This window comes from Miniopterus schreibersii (genome assembly GCF_964146895.1).
Source record: "Miniopterus schreibersii genome assembly, chromosome: 3".
NCBI lineage: Eukaryota > Metazoa > Chordata > Mammalia > Chiroptera > Miniopteridae > Miniopterus > Miniopterus schreibersii.
The window spans coordinates 8,370,094-8,393,866 of record NC_138103.1 but is presented as its reverse complement, the minus strand read 5'-3'; the positions used below and the strand labels follow the sequence as shown (position 1 = coordinate 8,393,866).

Sequence of the window (23,773 nt, the reverse complement as noted above, 5' to 3'; positions counted from 1 at the left end):
AGAGCTTCTTGCTGACCACACAGCCGCTTAGCGGTGACACAAGCAAATACACCGTTTCCAGTGGCTCTTTGGGGCCAAGGATCTTCTGAGGTCACAGCAGCAAACACCTCCCATCACCAACCCCCTCCAAGGGATCAATATGCTGAAATGCCAGCTAAGCCCTGCAGAGAGAGCAGGGCAGCCTGGGGTCCCCAGAGAGGGAAAGGGCCAGCCTGCTGTTTTCACAAGGTCTTGGAGACTGGGAAGTGGGGGAGGGGAAGGGAAAAGGGTAGCAATGAAGCCACTGCACTCCACACGGATGGGGCTCCAAAAGCAAACGGAGGGGCACCACCCTCCAGGGACCTGGCCCAACTTGCTACTCTAATGTTGTGTGACCTGGGCCAAGTAGCTTTGCCTCTCTGTACTTCTAGCTCTTACATGCCACAACTTGATAATGTTCTACTACCCTCAGTCTATAGAGTGAAAGCTTAGGATTTCACTGTTTGTGCTGTGGGAGGGACCTCTCTTCCATTCATCTCCATTTTGATCAAATGCAAAACAGAAGTACAAAGTGACTCATTTTCCACTCTCCTGCCATCACCAGGAAAACTAACACGTGGACATTCCAAGTAGAGGCCACACACTCAAATTCCCGTGGGGTCAGGTGCATGACTAAGTGAGGGAAGTGTGAGTAAGCATAAGGCAATAGGGAGTGGTGGGGACTGGGGTGAACTGAAGAGCATATGCCCCATCTGAACAGGGCAGCTGTTACTCAGCTGCAGCTGCCTGCTGCCAGTTAGGCAGGGGCATATCTTCTCATGGTCAAGAGAAGCCAGAGACCAGAATCTTTATGTAAAATGTTTACCTTTTCAGATGTTAAAAACAAATGTGAACTTTTAATAACACCATGGCAGGCCAAGCAGAACATCTGCAGGCTGGGTTCAGCCCTGGGCTGCTTGCAATTTGCAGCCTCTGAGGCTAATTGTGTGACTTGGGCCTTTGCCCTTTGTGAGGCTGTATCTTCGTCCAGCCAGTGGGTATGGTAACTCCTCTGTGGGGGTCAATGGCAGGACTATACAGCTCAGGGCTTGTAAAGCATCCCCTACTGTGCCTGGCACAAAGTAGGTGGCACCAACCTTAGTTTTATCCTGACCCTGGGGGTGGGGAGGGTTGCCTTAGCATTGTCACAGTGCGACCCAGAGAACTGAGACACAGAGCTGAGAAAGGAGCAGGCAGGAGGGCTGGAGGCTGGGGCTCAGGGCGAGGATGGGGTCCCAAAGCTTAGGCAGGGCCAAAGGACAGGGTAGAGGAGTGAGGGGAGATGGCAGCCAGGGCTGGATCCTAACAAAACACTACAGTTCTTGGAACAAAGGCCAGCAGAGTCCAGGGTGGGGTGGGCTGGGGGGTGGAGACAAAGAGGAGGGACTGCTTGCCTACCCACTGGATGTCATCCTCTTGGACATTTGGGTCAGGTGCCTCTCAACAAGCAAGAATGGCATCCCCAAAGGCCCAATGTCACTGTCACCGTGTATAACCAATTGTCGAGCACTCACTGGGCACCAGCAGCTTGGCCCCACAGTAGCCCCATGAAACCTGCATCACTACGATCCCCACTCCAGAGAGGAGGGAGTGGGGCTCACGGGGCTGGGTGCCTGCCTTTAACACCACATCCCCGAGCACGTTCCCTGTGCCGTGTGCCCACAGGCGTGGCTTCGTGGAGTCCTCATGGTAGTCTGTCTCCAAAGAGGGCCCCCTGAGCCACTCCTCCTGGGCTGGGAGGTTTGGTGCAGCCCACTCTCCTCGAATCTGGCCCATCACTTGCTCTTGAGCAAGAGAATACGACACAAGTGACACTGTGTGACTTCTGAGGCAAGATTATAAAATAAACTTGTAGCCTCCACTTGGATTGCTGGGAACGCTTGCTCTCGGCAGGGGCCCAGCCGCCGTGCCGGGGAAGCCGCTCGGCTGACAGCCCTGGCAGAGCCCCAGCCCCAGCCCCAGCACCCCGCCGAGCCTCCCGCCAGCGCTGCCAGGGGCAATCTGGACGCCCCGCCCGCCGACACTGGCCTGAGGCGTCACGGAAGGCCCCAAGCCAGGCCACCCAGCTGAGCGCAGTCAACCAGTGAAACATAAGACATAATCATAAATTCTCATTTTACACCACTACATTGTGGTGTGATGGGTTATGCATCAAAAGAGAACTGCAGCACCACTCACAAGGCTCCGTGTGGTGGGAACTCAGGCTGTCCCCACGTCACAGCTGAGGACACTGAGGCACGGGGAGGGTATGCAGCTTGGCCAGGGTCCACAGCAGGCAAGGGGCAGGGGCAGGATCGGCTCCAGAGGCCTCACCTCAACCAGCGGTCCCCAGCAGTGCACGGTGTGAGTGAGGGCTAACCCACCTGGCTGAGGTCAGACTCCTGGCCTGGACCTGTCACCTTCCTGAGCAGGTGTCCCTCCCAGAAGCTGGCGCCCCCACCTCCTGAGCGCCCTCAGCCTGGTCTTCGTCCTGGGCCCAGAGACAGAGGCTGGTGCTGTCTTGCCTTGGAGCCGGTCTCCTCGCTGGTGCCTGGGGCTCTGGGGCCAGAATTGTGACAAATGGCCTCACACATATTAAACAAGAGAGATGACACTGCACAGCCCTGGCAAGGCCCCAGATGCAAGGGATGAAAAATGGGGCTGATCTATCTTGTAGCCTCGGTGACAAGGAGAAATGGACCAGCCCTAATAGGGGCTACACATTGGGCCCCGGTCTCAAATAAGTCAAATGGGAATTCACTGCCCCTTGGGAGGCCGGCCCGAGGGAGCAGAGGAGCGGGTAGGGGACTCGGCTTCCGGGAGAAGAGGGTCCCACGGCCCACACCCCCAGGCTCAGTTCTAGGCACTGATGCCAGGGTGAGCCCAGGGGCTTCGGGAAAGAGAGGCCTGTGGGAGGAGGGGCTTCAGAATCCTGGGCCGGTGACAACCTTGCTGAGCTTCAGTTTCCACATACGCAACACGGGGTTATTGTCCGTGTTACATCTCATATCAGTGACGGTGCCATCGGAAGAACTGGTGTTTACTGGGCACTTGCACATGTCAAACAGCGTGCTAAGCACACGGGACCTGTCCCTCTGTTACCCCATCATCTCACAGGGCAGCACACAGGGCCGACCGCCTGGGCTCCCCCCCCAGCTCTGCCACTCGCGGGTGGATCCCCCGGGACGCATCGCTTCAGTTCTCCGTGCCTCAGTTACCCTCCACGAAGGGCCTGCCTCACAGCACAGCTGTGACAATGACACGCCAGTGCTCAGCACAGGTAGGAAATTATTACACATGTGGCCGACACTCAGAAATGTTCGCACCCTTCCTCTGTCCCCTTCTCGAGCTCCTGGTGAGTATCTTCCGAGGTCAAGATCTCAGGAAGGAGCTGCTGGGGGTGGGGGAGGAGGGACGGGTGAAAGGGAGTCAGGGCCTTAGCTGGTTGCCCTGCAGTGGATCCACTTAAAGGGCATCAGGGATGGTGTTGATGGGCCAGGGTCGCTTTAAGGCTCTGTCTTTCAGAGGGCAGAGCCACGCAGAGAGGAGAGAGGGGCAGAGTGTGTCAGGAGCCCCCAGCGGCCTGCACTGGGGTCTGTCTTAGTCATAGCTCCTCCTGACCCATCTGACCACCTTTCCCCGAAGATGCCCTCTCGCCACCAAGTCTTTACTGTTCGCCATCCCCATGCACTATCCTGTTCCCTCCTCTGCCAGTTTTCCCGGCCAGATTCCCCCTGAGGACCTCCCTGCAGAAGCTGTGTCCATGACCCTTTCTTGTTCCCACAGTTGTATGTGGTGACACTCCCTGTCCCCCATCTCTTCCCCCACAAACACATCATAGCACCGAGCACGGCTCCCTTGACTCAGTCCCTCAATCCCATTGCAATACTGTCTTGGCACTGCTGTCTCCCCCTCCCCCGCCGGCCTCCCCCACCTCCCCAACCTAGGAGACTGGCTGGCCCCCGGTGAGTGCTCAGTAAGTGCCTGTGAAATGACCGAGGGGATAAACGGTGCTCAGCCAGCCAGCAGGACCAGACATGTAAACTCTGTGTACCGGACAACCAATCCTGGCCTTTGCAACATGCATTCCTCCTTCTGATAAAAGCCTGCTGCACCCCCACCCACCCCCACCCCCAGCTCTCCACTGGGGGACCTCCCCTGCTCCTCTCTCTGTCCCAGGGTTTGGGTGGGGCCAATACCGCGGGACTCAGGTGAGAGCAGTCCAGCCTCCTCGGGGTCCAAATCACTGGCTGAAGGATGGTCACATCACTTAAGCTAAGCCCGTGAAAAGCATAACCAGGGTTTTGGCTGGAAATGTTGGAAAGAAGCCCCATGGTTGCTGGTGTTGCCACATTTGTAAGAGGTAAGCCTAGAGCTGAGCATGGTGACCATCTCGGCCATCACCCGGGGAAACACTGCTTGTGAGTGGGACCAGCGCGAAGGGAGCGAGACAGAGAAGGGGGGAGCGCTGCGTTCCAGCGAACCCCCTGATCGCCTGGGTTAAGCCGCGCCTGAAGCAGGCGCCCTGTGGCTCACCCAGCACCCATTCCGCCTGCTCACCAGCCCTGTGGCTCACCCAGCACCCATTCCACCTGCTCACCATTCCAGGGTCTGGCTCAGTCCTAGCTCCAGACACCGGCCTGGTCAAGCTGAGCCAACAAGCTCACGACCCTCCCCCAGTCATGGTGACGGTTCAGGAGAGAGAAAATGACCTGAGTTGGGCTCGTCCGAGGGAGGTTTGGGATCTTAGTTGACGCTGGAGGAAGAGAAGCCCTGTCTCTCCCTGGGTGTGAAGGAAGAAGCAGCGGCCTCGGGAGGGTCTTTCCTGTCACTGGAGGGAAGCCTGGCCAGGCACAGAGTCAACATGTGAGAGGCAATGCTCAGGCCACCGCAGAGGAAGAGAGCTCAGCCCGGATGGCGACAGCGATTCTGGATGAAACGTGTCCTGAAGTCCATACCTCAGCTGCACTTTCCATTTTCAGGAACCCACGTATTTCCATGTTGCTTAGACTAGTGAGGGTGGGTTTTTCCTGTTACAACCCACCCCCCTACCCCCACCCCCAGCTGATCCCATTGGACTTTTCGGTTACATGAACTAATACAAACCCTTGTTTACTTAATCCGGGATTCTGTCACTCACAAGCAAAAGAATCCTGAGTGGTTCTGCCTTTCACACACCACGCTCTGAGGTGCGGACTCCTGTCCCCTGTGTTCAGGGCCCCTCCCTGGGATCCTCCTAACCCACTGGACCCCCCAGAACCCCCCATGGCTCGCCTGCCTTAGGCCTTGCCAGCTTCCATCTCCACCTTCCACACCAGCCTCTAAGACAGGGGCTGGCAAACGTTCTGTATAAAGGGCTGGACAGTAAATGTTTTAGGCTGTGCGGGCCATTCAGCCTCTGTCACTACGGTTCACCTCTGCCACTGAGGCGTGAAAGCAGACGTCGACTATATATAAATGATGAGCGTGGCCGTGTCCCAATAGAACTTTATTTATGGACACTAAATTTGAATTTTATGTAATTTTCACATTTCACAAAATATTATTTTGATTTATATTCAAGAACGTCAAAGTATAAAAACTATTCTTAGCTCGAGGGCTGATGGAAACCGTGGTGGGCCGGATCTGGTCCACGTGGCAGAGTTTGCCCACCCTGGCTCCTGGGTCTCAATGCCTGTGTCCTCTGGGCTACCCCTGCCTTCCTCTGTCCCCCAACTGGGCTGAGCTGCTGAAGTCCCAGCAGGTCTCGGGGCTCTTGTGTCTAAAGGTCAAAAGCCACTTACCAGAAGGACCACCCGTAGTCCCAGGAATGGGGCCTCCAATCTTCAGGGCCGAGGCTCACGGTGACCTGGAACACCTGCGTGTACATCATGTGGGCGACCATGCCCAGGAGGCCTGTGGGGCGAGCAGAGCAAGGAATCAGGGAGCGAGGCGGGGCCTGTGCACCCTCACGGGCGTTAGTGCCGGGCAGAGCATGGGCCCCCTGGGAAGGACGTCGGCAGGACCAGAGCACAGGGGGCCAGAGGGGGCTGTTTGCTGAGCCTGCGTTTGAGCCGGAGGGCAAAGGGCAGCTGGAGAAATTAAAGCAAGGGAGCAGAGTCAGACCTGGGTGTGGATGGGCAGACTTTCTGCTAAGAACCAGAGAAGTCAATGATTTAGGCTCTGTGGGCCGCTTGGTACCGTTGCAACTATTCAGCTCTACTGTTGTAGGGCAAAGGAGCCGTGGACAATGGGAAGTGCAGGTCGTGGGGGGATTTAACCCGTGGGCTATAGTTTGCTGATAGAAGGTCATTTGGGAGAAGGATCTTAGAGAGTATTTTTAAAACCTCAGGTCTTAACTCACCAGACTAGAGGGTCAGGAAATCAACCTCAGGGATTGCAACCAGCACTACCAAAAAAAGACAGGCTGGAATAGAGATATCCACTACCATCAAACGTAGCAGGAGTAAATATTGTTTTGTATGTGCATGTGTGTGCGTGTCCGTGTGCATGTATGTGTGTGTGTGCATGTGTGCGTGTGTGTAGTGATTGTAATAGGAACTGTTTTTTTGCAGCTCGTGGTTAAAAATCTTTGAGGCCACTGGCTGGGAGAGCTTTGATTCCAAGGGGTGTGAGTGAGAACCCCCTTCCCGCACATTTCCCCACATAGCCCCGGGCAAGGCACTTCACTCCTCTGAGCCTCAACCCTGTCCACCCAGAGATGAGGACTGTGGCAGCCGAGGTGAAGAGAGGGTGAAGTGAGGAGCAGGGAAGGGTAGATGGCAAGAGGAAGAAAGGAAACCTGTAATGCTTAGGCACCTACTGTGTGCCAAGCACCCAGTCAGACTTTTACCTCCATTATTATCTCTTAATCTTCATAACAACGCTTTGAAGTATGTGGCCCTGATCATTGAACTTACTCCAGAGGCTCCTGCACATGTATGTCTCCGTCTAGTCACTTGACCCCAGGCCTGATGGACACAGAGGACTCAACATGACATAGAAGTAGTTATCTGTGTCTCCGGGCCGGGCTCAGCCTCGCGTGGACACTTCCCACTGCTCTCTGGCCTCAGGTGAGGGCTACTCTCTAGGGCTGCCGGGGGCACTGGAGTCAGGAAACGCAGGGAGAGGGTGACCGCAACAGGTGCCGAGTCCCCCTCAGGAGCCCCTCCCGCTCGGCGTGCCCAGGCTCTCTCTGCCAGGCCTGGGGACCACCCAGACCCCCATCCTCAGTCGTGCCCAGCAGGTGTGCGGGGTCCCCTCTGCCTCGGCTCTGTTGGAAGGAGGAGACGAGGATGTGAGCCGTACAGACAGCTTATGTTTATTCACTTGACACAACTTTTGGCGAACTTACATGGGATTCCTTGACAGTGACGCACCGTGACTGATTGATTCCATCAGTCGACGGTGTCGAAGTTACTTCCAGCTTTTTGCTCTCTAAGCAACGCAGCAACTAACACCTTCTGCAAGCCTCATGGAACCCTCCCCGGTGCCTGAGATTCTGAAGCGCGATCTCGCCCGTTGCTGGTGGAACACGAGACCTCAACATTGCTCCAAGTTTCCTGCTCCCCTCGACATGAGTGAGCCTGGGCGTTTTGCACGGCTGTTCACCATTCCTATTCCTCCTTCCCTGCAGAGGCCCGTCTGTGTTCTTTGTCAATACTCTTTTTTCTCTTTTTCATTATCAATTGGTAGGAATTCTTTAGCTTGGATGCTAATCCTGTCTGTTGCGTCGACTACAAATAGTTTACTGCCTGTTTTTTCCCATGTACAGAACACCTCTTTTTTTTATTAATAGACTTTATTGTTTAGAGCAGTTTTAGGTTTACAGAAGAACTGAGCAGATGTACAGAGTGCCCATGGGCCCCCTCTCCCCGCCCCAGGTGGTGGGGGCCATTAGTTACGACCGATGAACCAGTATCGACACTTCATTAGTGACTAAATCTATAGTGTTCATTAAGGTTCACTGTCTGTGCTGCACCGTCTGTGGGTTTTGACATGTGTACAGCGACATGCCCCCACCATGCCCGTGCTGAATAGGTTCATGGCCCTAAAGTTCCCCTGTGCTTCACCTATTCATCCCTCCCTCCCTCCTAAGCCCTGGCAACCACTGATTTTTTAATTGTCTCCATAGCTGTGCCTCTTCCAGAAGGTTATGTGGCTGGAATCGTACAGTACGTGGCCTTTTCAGACTGGCTTCCTCCACACAGCCTTGAGCATTTCCGTTTCCACCGTGTCTTTTCATGGCTTGATCGAGCCTTTCCTTTCCTTGCTGAGTAACATACCATTGTCCCGACAGGTTATTTATCCATTCACCTGCTGAAGGACACCGGCGTTGTTTCCAATTTTTCGTGATTATGAATAAAGCTGCTTTTGTCACACATTTTGATCATTGATATAGTCAAGTCTATCAGTCTTTTCCTTTCGGACTTGCATTTCCTGTGTCTGATTTAAGAAAACCAACGCCATACAGAGTCTCCTATATTTTCCCAGCATACTTATAGCTGTTTGCTGAATTCCCCTAGAATTTATCTTAGTGAGTGGTGGAAGGTAAGGATCTAACTTAATTTTCTTAAATGAATAGCTAATTGCTTTGAGCCCTTACAGAAGGAACCGATCTTTCTCCACTGATTTTAAATAACACTTTTACACCACATTGCAGGCCCCACAAATACACGAGTTTATGTCCTATCTCATCGCTCTGTTCCATGGCTCGCTCTCTGTTCCTGTGCCAGTGCCGCACTGTTTTAATTAGTGTAACTTACAGCAGAGGCTGTTACCTGGAAGGATACGTCTCTCCTCCTCACGGCCCAGTGCTCACTCCCTCTGGGACGGCTGCCCTACCCAGGGGCTTTGCCCCTCAGGGGGACCCGGACCCCTTCCTTAGTCCCCACCAGTCCCTTCCTGAGGACTGGACCTTGCTCTCCAAACCTCAGTTGTTGCAGCTTCTTTGGTTTCTTCCTCACTATGCCAGTCCAGATGCTCTTTGAGTTACCTGACCTCTCAGTGCCTTTGTTTTCTCATCTATAAAATGGGGACAGTAGCAGACATCGGCACTTTCAATGAGTGTCCACCAAAAAAGGAAAATAGTCATGAGAATGACCATCTCTATATCAGGACAGTGGGGACAGGTCAGTATTTTACTACAGGAACTCTCAGCCAGACCCAGAGGCTGGGCCCAGCCTGTTGGCAGAATAATTAATTTTCTGAATTGTTAGTATAGAAAAGCATTGATTTCTCAGTGGGATCCATTTATCCTCAAATCTGAAAGGCCATGCTTTAAGAAAATTCAATAAATGAAATTGCAATTGGTGAGATTCTCGAATTGCATTTTAAAGATTCTGCTTCGAAAGTCTGCCCCTCGCCCGTGGTTTCTGGAAGCGTACACACGGACCAGAAACATCTGTCACAAACCCTCAGCAGAAGGGACTGTTTTCAACTTATCTGAATTTAAAAAATGACATTTTGACGAGTTAATGAACCTCCTAACTTAGGGGAGACTAAATGAATGAGGCTCTCCTGCCGAGAGGCTTCCCGGTGTGGACGCGAACCAGGAAGGCTGCAGCTGTAAATCTCCCCTCCCCTGGTTCCCGAATCTCCCCACTCCTGACAGCGTAAGTGGAGCTCCCAGCCCGTAGGGCAAGGCAGGCATGGCCCCTCCCTTCCCTGGGGTCCCTGGGGAGCACTGGGGGTGGGGGATGCTGGCCAGGGCTCAGTCAGAGCTGGGCTGAACCTAAAATCCAGAGTGGGAGGAACTGTGGCAACTCCCAGCCCTGTCCTCACTGGCCAGCCCGAGGAAGCTGGAATCTGCTGTCAAGTCCAGAGACGCTGGGGTGGGGCTGGAATTAAGAGAATGTCAGGAGGGTCAGGAGGTGAGCCCAGAGTAAAGCAAGGGTGAGGCTAAGTGAGAGAGAAGGTTTAGTTTCCAGCTCTCACTTACCAGCTACATGACCTCACCTTTCTGTGCCTCAGTTTCCTCAACTCTAATATGGGGTTAATAATAGCACCTGCCTCATAGATTGGTGTGAGGATTAATGGCTTATACTTGTAAAGCTCGTAGAACAGTGCTTGACACATAATAAACCCCACACAGTGTTTCCCGAATGAAGAATGAATGAATGAATGTCCAGGGAGGTGACACTGAAGCAGAGGCTTGAATGGGTAGCTGGAGGCGGCCACGTGGAGGTGTGGGTAAGTGGGCAGGGCACAGCCTGACCTGTTGGGGGAAGGAGAGAAGGCACCTGCCGAGTGAGAAAGGAGAGGGTGGAGATGGTCAGGAAGGTGGGCAGGGCCCGGTGACCCAGGATGTCCTGGGCCACGGCGAGGACTTTGGCTTCAGTTGTAAGTGTGATGGGAACCAGCAGAGGGTTTAAGCAGGAGTCTAATTTAAGACCATTCTGGTTACTTTGTGAAGACGATGGGGGTGGGAGCCAGGAGGTTGCTCAGTTGAGAGGAAGTTCCAGTGGCTTAGACTGGAGTTGTTGACATGGGGCCCAGGGCCCCCTAGAATCTAGGGTGACTTCCAAGGTTGTGGTTGGAGCAGTTGGGCAGATGATGGTGCCATTTACTAAGAGGAAGAAGATGTTTGGGTGGGTGGGACTCCGTTTGGGCTGTATTTGTGTGAAATGCCGCTTTTATATCCAAAAGGAGACACAAGCAAGCAGCTGGGTTATATAAGTGTGAGGTCCAGGGAGCAGTCGGAGCTGAGCTTGAGCTGCACGGGTCCCTGGCATGCGGAGGTCGGCCACCCGGAGAGATGGGGGAGAGGAGAAGGGCCCTGGTGGAGCTGGGTCAGGGGAGCAGAGGGGCCAGCAGAGGAGGCCAGGAGAGGTCCTGCTGCAGAGAACCGGAGGCAGGGAGGACACATGTCAAGAGCAAGGAGTGGCCCCTTGGGTCAGAGATGAGGGCAGAGCAATGACTGCTGGATTTGCCAGCATGGAGGCCGCTGCGGACAGCCGCCTGACTGGAACCGAGGAGGAGATGAAACAGCCGGTGTTGGGGAGAAGACTTCGAGGCCCTGCTGGCGGAGAGGCATTGGCAGGGGGAGACCCGGAGGGGCCAGGGCTTGGGAGGCCCCGCGGAGGGAGGCAGAGAGAGCCTGCGCTCGCCTGAGTGGGGGGCACTGTGGGAGCCAGGGAGAAAGAAGGCCGGGGGGCGGGAGGTTAGAGAAGACAAGGGCTGGCTTTTGCTGGGAGCTGGGACAACCTGCCCCAGGGACAGGGAAGGAGAGTATGTGCCGCAGGGCCCAGCACTGGGGCAGCTTTGCCTCCTTCCTCGGCCCAGGGAGGCCCGGCCACCACTGAGAGCCAGATCGCAGATGTGGGTGCTGTGGGGAGGGGGGAGGCCGGAGACGGTGTGAAGTAGCCTCTGCAGGGAGGGGAAAAGCACAGACGCCCGTGGGCATGCACGTGGCCTGGGCAGTGCTGCGCGCCTGAGCTCCCTGCACACGGGGTACAGGTGAGGCCCGGCAGCAGGGCGCGGGGCTCTGTGTGAGAGAGAGTCGGCCTGGGGACGCGGGGCAGGGCCTCCTGAGGCTGGGGGACACCTCCCTGGGGGAGGAGCTTGAGGGGTCCTGGCCCAGGTGAGCCCTTCTGAGGAATTGCCCCCTGAGTGCGGGGCTCCTCTTGCTCCTGGCCGCCTATCCTTTGCAGGGTTTGGATGGATTATGCTAATGCCACGCTCCATTTAATTGAGATATCGGGGAGGTGGCTGATTAATTAATTATAATAGAGTTTATTTTTAAACATGCTGTCTAAGCTGTTACTCAGAACACTTGGAGAACACTCATGTCTAAACAAATATTCTCATGTACGTGGGCAGGATCCGGATTTGCCAACATCCCACGCATGTTGTGTCAGGGACATGGCCTGACATCAGCTAGTCACCAACATATATTGAGCACTTGCCCTGCACCAGGCCTCCTCCTTGCCAGGAGCACAACTGGGAACAAGAGACCTGGTCTCCGAATGCTGGGGGTGTAGGGGACAGGGGGGTGCAGACAAACAGGGGCTGCTGTGGGGCAGGGCAGCCAGCTAGGGAAGCCCAGGCCCAAGGAGCCCAGCTGGGGCGCCGGACCGGCTGAGGTGGGAGGTCAAGAAAGGCTCCTAGAGGTGGTGACATCCATGTGAGAGCTGGGGGTCAGAGGAGCAGGGAGCTGAACCTGGCCATGGAACCAGCCCCAGTGGAGGCCGCAGGCAAAGCTGGGGCTGCAAGGGGCCTTCGGTAGGCGCGTGGGTGTGAGGGCTGCCCTGGAGGGGTAAACCAGGCCCTGCACAGAAAGCTCTGAAGCCTGTGGGGGAGCCTGGACTTTTCCCCGAGGGCAAGGGCAGGTTGCATAACTGTAAGCAAGGGGGCGGAAGACCTTTCCGCTGCTGTGTGGCCAAGGAGACCGGTGGGAGCAGGGAGCCCCAAGGGCAGTCAGCCCTGGGAGCCAGAGGAGACCAGGCCAGGGGCCCTGAGATGAGGAGGTGGGTGGGCAGGCGCAGGGCGGGGGGCCCAGAACACCTGGCACCGCTGCGGTGGATGAATTCCCAGCAAACCAGCGGCCACGGGAAAGCCCTGACTGGAATAGGGAAGGACTGGGGGAACTGGTGGGCCTGACCCAGTTAATGCTGGCCCTGAAATCTCCTCCCCCAGAAAGAAAAGGTTGAGATCCTAAAGGCCAGCATCTCCTGACACCAATCTGCTGGAGCAGATGGAAAAATAAATCCCTTTACGACTCTAAAATCTCCAGATGGTTGTCCCGGCGGAGACCAAAGACTGACTGTCCCTCGTTCCCTCTGCCCAGGGAGGACCCACGTGGCAGGTCCCACCGCACATTACAGCATCCCCACGAAGCTGAGCTGATGCCGGTTTAAAGTTGCCCAGATCTATTTTTAAAGAACAGGCTATTTTTAGATACTCTCCCGAGATCCCGCAGCCTCTCTGGATAGCATATTTCAGGGTTTAAAAAGTCCCTGCTTACACATAACCTAAATCTTTCCAGCTCCAATTTAAGCTAATTTCTTGCTGCGCCCTCTGAGGACAAGGGGTGAGCGGTTGGCATCTTCTCGAGAGGAGCCTTCCGGGAGCTCGGCAATTACCGCCCGCCCCTCAGCCTTGTCTTCTTGGCAGCAGATCATCCCAATTACTCCCCCTTCTCCAGAGGTCTCCTTTCAGACCACTCGAGTCATCAGCATCAGTCTTGTTTGGATTCTGCCCATTTCTCTATTTGCCTTATAAAGTGAAGTGGCCCAAATCGGAGGCGGCATTTAATGGGAGACCTTGTCATTTCAAGTAATAGGTTAACTAAATCTCCCCCCACCCCAGCCTTGTGTGCCCCCCCATCACCTCCATCCAGCCCTGAGGCAACGAATGGGCTCCGACCCTCCCCGCAGGCGGGGCCTAGAATGCGTCAGGAGGCCAGGACCCAGGTCCTGGTGACCACTGGGGTAGCCCAGGGCCTTGGTGGTGGAATGATTTTTGATATTAATAGGTATGCCTCCCTCCACCCCACCCCACCCCCCGCCCCAGCATTCCCTGTGACCCTCCTTTTTTGGGTAACTGGATGTAAGGCCTTCGTGCCTCAGGGCATAGCTGTGACAGAAAACAGGAGTCAAGTCCTTAGGGATTTCACAAGGCCACCTGCAGGTGTTCGAGGAAAAGGTTTCGGAGGACATATGGTCAAGCACAGCTGCCCTCTCTCCCCTCAACCTGGAAACCAGTCAAGGTGACGGGGAGTGGGAGTAAGGGGAGCAGGAGGGGAAGATGCAGGGGTCCCGGAAAGATGAATCCAGCTACTGAGACGTGAGCAGGGCAGCCCCGAAGGGCCCCCAGCCTCCACCTCAAGCAGTGCACACATCCCCGGGAGCACAGGGGGTGAGGTCAGCCCCGCAGTTTCCTTGTTGAATCTGAGTGGACAGAGGACATCCTGGGAGTCGAGCCACATGCCCACAGACACAGCCGGTAAGTGCTCTGTTCAGAAAGAAGACGTCCACCCGGGTCCCGGTCCTTAACCAACCCCACTCTGATGCCCTTGGGTGCTCAGAAGCCCCCACAGTGGCAGACGGGCCCTCTCACTTAGAGGGTGCAGGTGGTAAAAAGAGGAGGAAGTCCCCCGGCCTGCGCGGGGGTGGGAATGGGTAAAGCAAGCCGGCGATCTCACCCAGAGGCCCAGGACGGGGGAGGCCCTGGACGTGCACACGCTCCCCAAGTCCAGCCCTGCCCCTCTCCCCACCTTCTCTCCCATCTGCATGTGCCCCCGACTAGACACAATGGCCTGAGAGTGAGGGGACCGTATCATTTATAGCCCAACCAGCACACTTTTGAGAGTGAAAGGGGCACAATTAAAAATTACCCTGGGACAAGAGGAGTCCAGGCACTGAATAATGATGGCAGGAAAAATGAGTGAGGGAATGAGCCCAAATCTCTCCAGGGACCCCTTCCAAGCTCCACCATCTACCTGATGCGCACACAGCCCTGTTAGTGTGCCCATTTCACAGGTAAGAAGAAATGTGCTGAGGAGAGGTCAGTGCCTGGCGGACACTGGCGGACCCAGGAGCAGCACCCACCTCTCTTTTTTGCCCAACTTTCATTCATTCATTCATTCATTCATTCATTCATTCATTCATTCATTCGGTGTGTAACTGCTGAGCATCTGCTACGAGCCAGGCACTGTGCTAAGCAAGGGCTGGAGAAAGAGACAAACGGGGCCCTTACCTGCTGGACGCTGACACTCCAGTGGGGGAGACAGACCAAGCAGAAACAACCGAAAGGGTCAGAGAGCTAGAAGATGGGAGGTTCAGCGGCCACAGGGGCCCACATCTGCAGTCCTCAGTTCTGGGGCTCAGGGAAGTGGTCCCTGGGGTGGTGCGTTTCAACTGAGCCCGGAGGAGGAGGGGGAGTTGACCAGGTCGGAGCTGCCCAGGGGCGGGCACACCCCTCTGAGAGCTCGAGCTTCTCTGAGACCAGTTCTAACTCTCAGCGCCGCTGACCACATAACTGCTGCTGGCCGGCCGCCTGTGCGTTGCAGGGTGTTTAGAAGCCTCCCTGGCCCCTTCCCGTTAGATGCTGGGAACAGTCACCTCCCCTCCCCAAGTCATGACAACCCAAAGTGTCTCCAGACATCACCAATGTCCGGGGTTGGGGTGGGGGCTGAGAGGCAAAACGTCCCCTGTTGAGACCACTTGCAGATGCCCCGTAAACATTTTTACAATGGTAATGTGCTTATTTCGACAGCTCTCTTCTATGCATTGAAAGTGATCCTGGCTTTTCATGTCTGGCAGTGATCTGAAGCTTCCTTTCTGAAAAATTTAAGTTTCGAAAAAAGTGAGGATTTAGAGGAAAATGCTAAGTAAATAAAAGCACGAGACTTGGCCGCAGTTGTGGAGGGAGAGCGCACGTGACTGGAGTGTGAGAAATGCTGAGTCGGGGCGTGAGGTGCCCAAGGGCACTGAAGGCTGTGGCGTGCCCCAGGGCACCAGAAGTGCCCCATGATGCTGTGACATGCTTGGGAATCCCTTGGGGGCGCCCTGGACAGCGCACCTTCCCCTCTGAGGAGTGAGACCAGCTTTGCAGCCTGGCAGCACCCTGCCACTCTAGGGTTGGGCATTGCATTTTTTAATTTTTTTTTTTACAAATTGAAGGTTTCAAGCATTTCGGAGTCATTTTTCCAACAGGCTCAGATGATGGTGAGCATTTTTCAGCACTAAAGTTTTTTTAATAAAGTATTTTTAAAATTAAGGTCTGGGCCTTGTTTTTAGACATAATGCTACTGCACACTTACTAGACTACGGTGTGGCATGAGCATCACTTTTATTTGCACAGGGGAACCAAAAAAATCCAGGTGCCTTGCTTTATTGCGACATTCGCTTTATGGCCGTGGCCTGGAGCCGAGCCCGCAATATCTCTGAGGTGTGCCTGGAGGCCTGCTCTCTGGGGCAAACGCATTATGAAATCATTGGGGAGGGGGGGCAGCTGGCCGGACAGCCCACCACACTGGCCTGGGCATGTGCTCATAGGCCACTGGGCAGGCCCCTCTTGTGGCTTTTCTCTCTTTCTTCCTGTTTCTGTGTCTCTTTCTCTCTGTTTCCTTCTATCTCCGCCTTTGACTCTTAGACTCCCTGCCTGGGTCTCTGCCCCACCCCACCCCTCTCTTATTCTCACGGCAATATCAAGTTAAATGTGCCCAAGTTACAGGCAGGAACATCCCCTGTATTCAGGCCTCAAGCAGTGGCCTCCCCATCACCTCCCATTTGTCCTACGCAGAGGAACCTGTGATGGGCGGGGCCTGAAGCTTCAGTCTGTGCCGCCCCCGCCGGCTCGCTCCTCCTGCCTCAGCACCGGGCTGAGCCCTTCATAAGCAGCCTTGAGAACATGCCTCCCAGAGCTACCCTTCCATCCCTCCCCTCGCATTAGCTGAAATGCAAATCCTGCTCTTCTGGCCATTTAGGCTGTAAGTGCTCTGAGCTTCCACACTCCCCTGAAGCAATGCTGTGATACCATCCAATTAGTTCCACTGCCCAAAAAGCTGCCTGGGCAATCAGAAAATGAGACGAGCGGCCGCCTTGCTGCAAAGCCTCCGGAGAGCAACACCTCTTCCTTTCCCTGGGCACTTCACAGCACTTGACTATCGCACATCTCATGTAATCCTTACCTTCTCCCAGAAGGGCTAGGTTTGGTTACCAACTATTTGGTAAATGAGCAAGTGAAGTTCAGAGAGGTAAAGCAATCCACCCGGTGTAACACAGCGTGGAAGGAGTGTGTTGCCAGACTCCAAGTCCACATGATTTACCATTCCATCACAGCCTCTTCCATTCATTCATTCATTCATTCATTCATTCATTCAACAAATATTTATTAAGCACTTACTATATGCCAGGCTCCCTTCATGGTTCAGGAAATAAAGGAGCATGTAAGACAAATAGGCTCCCTGCCCTCACAGAGTTGATATTCTTATGAAGGAAGATAGAAAATAAACATACAAATTTAAAATTCAGAGTTTAATAAATGCTATGAAGGAAAAGAGGGCTCTGAGGAAAAAAGTGATGGGTTAGTTTGGCCAAGGAATTTGGGGCAAGCCTCTCTGGGAAGGTAACATCTCAGCTGAGACCTGAAATCCTGTTTGGCAGATGCTGAGGAACAGAGGTGAGTGGTGGCTTTAGACTGGCCCTGGGGGGCAGATGGCAGCTGGAGATCCTCCAAGTCCACCCTGCCTGCCTCAGCAACACTCAGCCTCACGGCCACAGGCTGCAAGCTTGGCTGCCCTGCTCCTGTCCCAGGCCTCCTGGGGTGGGGTCTGTGCAGTGTCCCTTCCTTAGGCCTACTCCAGGAGCGGCCCTGTACAACCCACCCATTACCCCAAGCTTACAGAGGCCTTCCCCAGCCAAACTGCCAAGTTCCCTTCCCAGCTCTTGATAGTCCCCTAAGGCTCCATCATCACCCACCTCTCCACCCCAGACTAGACCATCTCTCCCACCCCCATTTGCTAGCTGGGCCTCTTCCCCCAACCAGCAGACCTCTCAGATGCCATCATGGGATGCAGGACAGTGTGACTCAGGAGTCAGGCTGCCTGCTCCAAATCCTGCTTCTAACACTCACTGGCCCTGTGACCTAGGCAATTCTGTTAAATGCTTTGTGTGCCTCAGTTTCCCCATCTAGTTATGAAAATGAGCTGTGAGTATGTAGAACAGTGCCTAGAGCATAGTCACCACTCTACAAATGTTGGGGCTCTGCCAGCCGCTATCCATGCCCCCACCCCCTCAGACTCCAAGACTCTGGTCCCAGTGCCCTGCCTGCCAGGTCCAGCATCAGAGGATGCTGACAGGTCCTAGAGCTCTTCCCACTCCTCTGGATCATGCTCTCCCACTCCTACTGGTTCTCCCAACATCCCAATCCCATCTCCCACTCTCAGCTTACTCTTTTCTCCCACCAGATGGAGGATGTCTGTGTCCCAGGTCAACTTTATGACACGCTTACTGCTATTTCTGCTTGGCCATAACTCGTTCCTGCAAAGGGGATTCAAGAATGACATTTGTGTCGTCATGGAGAAGGATGGGGGAGAGCAAGTAACCAGGCATGGAGGAAGCTTTAAAAGAGCGGAATACTTGAGGCACACTTGGGGGCAGGATGAAGGCCTTGCTGAGTGATACATCAGCTACGTGGTGACTAATAAGAAGCTACCATCATGGAGTACTTGATGGTGCACACCAGCTAGGAATTCTCCATGCACCATCTCATTGATTGTTCATGGAAACTCTATGAGGGAGGAACTGCTATTAGGAAACACTATTACCTCTCTTTAACTGATAAGAAAACTGAGGCTCAGAAAGGTTAAAAACATATGTGGAGGGCCAGGTGGGCTAGCTCCAGAGTGGGCACTCTTGAGTATTTCTCTGCTGCCCCATAAAGGGCCAGGTCCTTCAGATAAATGAGATCATCACTGCCCTCCCATGCAACCAGAACCTCAGGAGAAGAGGTATGACTAAGCATGATGACAAGAAAAATGAAAATTTGTCTTGGGGATGAGGAGGGATGAGAGTCACCAGAGGCAGCCTCAGGTTGCCAGGAATGAAACCCCGAGAGAGCTGAGATCAGGAGGATCAGGTCAAATGTGGAGCTCCTAGAAGGCACTGGGTGGGGATCCAGATATTGCTTGTCTTGTTACTGGTTGACTTTCATGTGGTCTCCACCCCTGGAGTTCCCAGGCCTCGCCAGAACTTGAAATGTCATGTGGGCAGTGTGTGGCTTGGCTCTATCCAGAGGAAGGGAATGAGGAGCCAGCAGCCCCTCATTCCAGCCAACAAGATGCCCTGGCACACCTGCCCAGACATCACTAGCCTTCAAGTTTCAAACATCAGCCTGACACCTGTCCATCTTCTCAGTACAGTCATCAGTATCTATATGGCCATCCAGCCAGGAAGAGACCACTGAACTAGAGTCAGGCACAGGGTCTGAATATCAATTCTTCAACTTTCCAGCTGTGTGTCCGTAAACAAGTCACTTAGCATCTCTAAGCCCAAGTTTCCTCATCTGAAAAGTGGGAAGAATAAATATCCGTTCGCATCCATTCATACACCACTTATTCCTCGAGCACCTATTGTGTGCCAGATTTTTCTAAGTCTTGGCACAGTGGAGAGCAAGACAGAGTCCCTGTCCTAATGGAGCTGACATTCAAGTGAGGGACACAGACAAGAAACATGTAATTTAAAGGAAGAACCAGAGTGAGAAGACGGAGAGTGACTGGGGGAAGCTACTTCAGATGAGATCATTAGGGAAGGCCTCTCTGAACTCAAGCTGGACTTCAAGCTGGACCCCAAAAGATAAGGAGGAATCAGCCGGTCATGAAGAAGGCTAGGGAGAGTCTTAGGCAGAGGAAACAGCAATTGCCAAAGCCCTGGGATGGGGAGAAGGAGTCAGTGTGGCTGGACCCTGGGGAGTGAGGGGTTGAGGGGGCCCAAGGAGGTGGGGATGGACTAGCTTGGGGAGGGCATGTGATTTTATTCAGATCATAGCAGGAAGCCACTGGAAGGTTTTAACTGGTGTGTGTGTGTGTGTGTGTGTGTGTGGCACTTCCCCCATTTGTAGTCATGTTACACATAGTCAAATTATACACAGGGCACAGTAAGTGCTCAGTAAATGTTGGGTGACGCTTATGTGGTCTCCACCCCAGTAGGTCTCAAGCCCCCAGGCTTCTCCAGGCCTTGTAATGTCAGCATGTAGCTCAGCTTTATCAGGGGGGAGCATGAAGGAGCAGCAGCCTCTCCTTCTAGGCCATGTGTTCTCTGTGCTCTGTCCTTTGGCAGATTCTGCAGCAGGCCATCGTCTCCGAGACAAATGGTGGGCAAGTGCAGCCTCAACTCCTTGTCTCAAAATAGCCATCAGGGAGTTTACGAGGCCTGGGAAAAGCGCACAGCAGCTACCATTTGTGAGAAGAGTTTTCCAAGCATGGAGAACTGCCGTCAAGGGGAGTGTTCTCCAGGGGCTCTTAGATGTCCCAGCCAGCTGCATTGGCAGGAGAGCCGTCTGGAGGGGGGGCCGCACTGAGGAAAGACGGGAGCTGGGGAGATAGCACAGCCCGTTAGTGTGAAACAGCCAGGACGGGATTGCAGGCCCAGGCAGGGGCCAGGAAGGCAAGGGCATGGAGGAGCTCAGAGGGGGCCAGCAGGAGGGCCAGTTCCTTGAAGGGGAATTTGGCAATAGCTGTCAAAACTGAAAATGCACCTCCCTTTAAAAAATAAATAAATATATAAATATATACATATGTATATGTACATATACATATACATATATTTGAGTTTTAGAGAGAGAGGAAGGGAGAGGGAGAAAGAGAAACATCGATGTGAGATCGGAACATCTCGATTGCTGCCTCCTGCATGCCCCCTACGGGCGACGGAGCCCACAACCCAGGCATGTGCCCCAATCAGGAACTGAACCAGCAACCTCTTGGTGCACAGGAGGACACCGAACCAACTGAGCCACACCAGCAAGGGCAAAAATGCACCTTCCTTCTGACCCAGCAATTCCACCCCCAGGAATTTACCCTCAGACACATTTGCACTTGTGGGCAAAAGTATTTGGACAGAGATTCGTGGCAGCAGAGGACTGAAACACTTTCAGAGTTTACCAGCACAGGCTAATGGACCCAGTGACGGCAACAGAAATCCACGTCTCCACCCTCTGCCGCTCTGCGCCCTCACTTCTCTCCAGCCACCCTGCCTCCCTGGTGGCCTTTGAATATACCAAGGGCGTTCGTGCCTCTGCACCTTCCCCTGTTTGAGTGTGGGCTGCGCTCCCTGACTGACAGAAGGTAGCAGACATGATGGAATGTCACTTCTGACATTAGGTGTCTCTTTAAATTTTCTAAAATTGATTTTATAGAGAGGAAGGGGGAGAGAGAGAGAAACATCGATCAGTTGCCTCCTGCACAGACCCTGACCGGGGACTGAACCTACAACCTGGGCATGTGCCCTGACCGGGAATTGAACCCTCCACCGCATAATGCTTGGGACAACGCTCCAGCCAACCAGCCGCTCCAGCCAGGGCCTGACGTTAGGCTTCTTCCATCTGGGCTCTCCCTCCTGGCTCACCTGCATTGGATGAGGCAGGCTACCATGCAATGGGCCATTTTGGGGACCAGCCGCATGGCATGGCAAGGAACTGAGCCTCTCAGTTCAAAGGCCCGTGAAGCTGCAACAACCATGGAAGTGAGCCTGGAGATGGGTCCTTCAGCCCCAGGGGAGGTGACCGAGCCCAGGCCGACAGCTTGACTGCGACCTCACAAGAGGCTTGGAGCCAGAGTTTCAAACTAAGCTGTGCCCAGATGCCTGGGCACAGAAACTGCGAGATAGTTTATATTTGCTGCTTTAAGCTGCTAAGGTTTGGGGTTATGTGTCACACAGCAGTAACTAGCTAATTCAACTTCCTTCAGGTTTCTGCTCAAATGTTCCTTGACCATACAGCCTCCCCTTATGAGAGTCCCCATGTTTATAGCACGTATCACCCCCTGACATGCCATTTGTATATTCATTTATTAAATACCCTTCCCTCCCAGCACGCCAGCCCCGAGAGCAGAAACAGTGTCTGCTTGGTCCACTGTTGTGTCTCCAGGGCCTTGAACAGTGCCTGGCGCATAATGGGTGCCCAGTAAATACTGGCTAAGCTACTAACCAGTGAATGAAGAAGAATTAGGTAGATTAAAATATGCTGACTAAAAATTACCTCCAAGAAATATTAAGTGAAAAAAGCAAGGCACAGGAAAGTAAGTGTATTAAAAATATTTCGAACGATTCTGGAAGGATAGACATGAAATTGGTAACAGTGGCTGAGGAAGGTTTCATAAAGGAGATGTTTCCTGCCCTGGGGCTTGTGGAGAAGGCAGGGGGAAAAGAACAGTATTTTAAGCAAAGGAACAGCATGGGTCTCCTTTGGAGACCAAACGGCACTAGCGTCGGCTCTCTTTTGTGAGCCAGCCCAGCCCCACACACTGGGCTCCTGGCCACACTCAGCTCCAGTCCAACAACCTCCTGGGACCCTCTGCTTCCTCCCTACCTCAGTCCTGCTCTGCACAAGGCATCTGACTCCTTCCTGCTCCTGCTCCTGCTCCTGGCTTGGACCTTGGAGTGTGTTTTCTTGAGCCGGATTCATCAAGACAGAATCATCCACAGGCCCCTTTGACTTTATACCCTCCTGGTCACCCTGGAAAGCGTCCACCACCCCAGTACCACCTGGGTGTGCTGTTTGCTGGACAGGAGCTCTACAGGCCTTCTCAGTCCCTGGGGGATTCAGACGCTGCCACATGGTGGGGAGTGGAGGTGGAAATGGCCGCACTGGATAAACATGATCAGCAGGGCTTGCATGTGCTAGATTCAGCCCTGGACCCAGCCCCAGCCCCAGCCCTAGCCCCAGCCTCAGCTCCAGCTTCAGCTCCAGCTCCAGCCCCAGCCCCAGCTCCAACCCCAGCCCCAGCTCCAGCTCCAGCCCCAGCCTCAGCTCCAGCTTCAGCTCCAGCTCCAGCCCCAGCTCCAGCTTCAGCTCCAGCTCCAGCCCCAGCCCCAGCCCCAGCTCCAACCCCAGCCCCAGCTCCAGCTTCAGCTCCAGCTCCAGCCCCAGCCCCAGCCCCAGCCCCAGCTCCAGCCTCAGCTCCAGCTCCAGCCCCAGCTCCAGCCCCAGCCCCAGCCCCAGCCCCAGCCCCAGCCCCAGCTCCAGCCCCAGCCCCAGCCCCAGCTCCAACCCCAGCCCCAGCCCCAGCCCCAGCTCCAGCTTCAGCTCCAGCTCCAGCCCCAGCCCCAGCTCCAGCTCCAGCTCCAACCCCAGCCCCAGCTCCAAGCCCAGCTCCAGCTCCAGCCCCAGCTCCAGCCTCAGCTCCAGCTCCAGCTCCAGCCCCAGCTCCAACCCCAGCCCCAGCCCCAGCTCCAGCCCCAGCCCCAGCCCCAGCTCCAACCCCAGCCCCAGCTCCAGCCCCAGCCCCAGCCCCAGCCCCAGCCCCAGCTCCAGCTCCAGCTCCAGCCCCAGCCCCAGCCCCAACCCCAGCCCCAGCTCTAGCTCTCTGTCTCTTCTTGTGCTTTAACCACAGGCAGTAAATGCAAAATGCACTTTCATAGTGTCTCTCTCTCTCTAGCTCTCTCCTGTTTTTCTCTGTATGTCTCTCTGCCTCTCTCTTCCTCTCTAACTCTGTATATTGGCATCTCTGTCTCTGTGTATCTCTATGATTCTCTGTCTCACGTACACACACATCGTTCCCTCTCTGTGTCTGGTCGGGTCTGTGCCCCTTCTCCCACCTGAACTACATGCGTTGTCACTGTGATACCAAATCACTACTACCATGAAAATCCCCAAGCTGCCGTGCTATTACCAATTCTGTGACAGTCATCATCCTGAGAGCCAACAGCAGACCATGCTCTGGGCTAAGCACTTTATACACGTTCCCTCTTTAAAAGCTTGCAACGCCCTGTATGGCAGGAATGACTGTTACCTGATTTGGGGGAAGGGGCACCTAGGTCAGGGAAGACAGAGAATGTGACCAAAGGCACACAGCTGGTGGCAAGGCCAGGGTCCCCGCCCAGGCAGCCTGCCGTGCATCCCTTCCCCTCAATGTGGCTTCTCGCCTCCACTTTTCTAGACCATAATGGAGCACTTGTTAGGGAGTCTCCAGCCTCCACCCCAAGAATGAGCTCAGGCTGATGAGGGCAGCTCAGGCCCAGCCCTCCTCCATTCACTGTCAGTGCCCACCCTGACAGGGGCAAGGAGACAGCTGACTGTTTGAGGGGGCAGGACAATTTTGATGTCTCCCCCAAGCACCTCCCATGACATACAGACACCC

At 54.5% G+C, this 23,773-nt stretch overlaps 1 protein-coding gene across 3 annotated transcripts in view; it reads right to left on the bottom strand.

The window, feature by feature from the left end:
• Positions 1-23,773, bottom strand: part of GSG1L (GSG1 like) — a 187,841-nt gene that overhangs the window by 31,131 nt on the left and 132,937 nt on the right. For all 3 annotated transcript variants that reach the window (XM_081132986.1, XM_081132984.1, XM_081132985.1), the window contains one exon: positions 5,781-5,892. In XM_081132986.1, the coding sequence (XP_080989112.1) occupies positions 5,781-5,892 (112 nt within the window). The remainder of the gene's footprint in view (positions 1-5,780; positions 5,893-23,773) is intronic.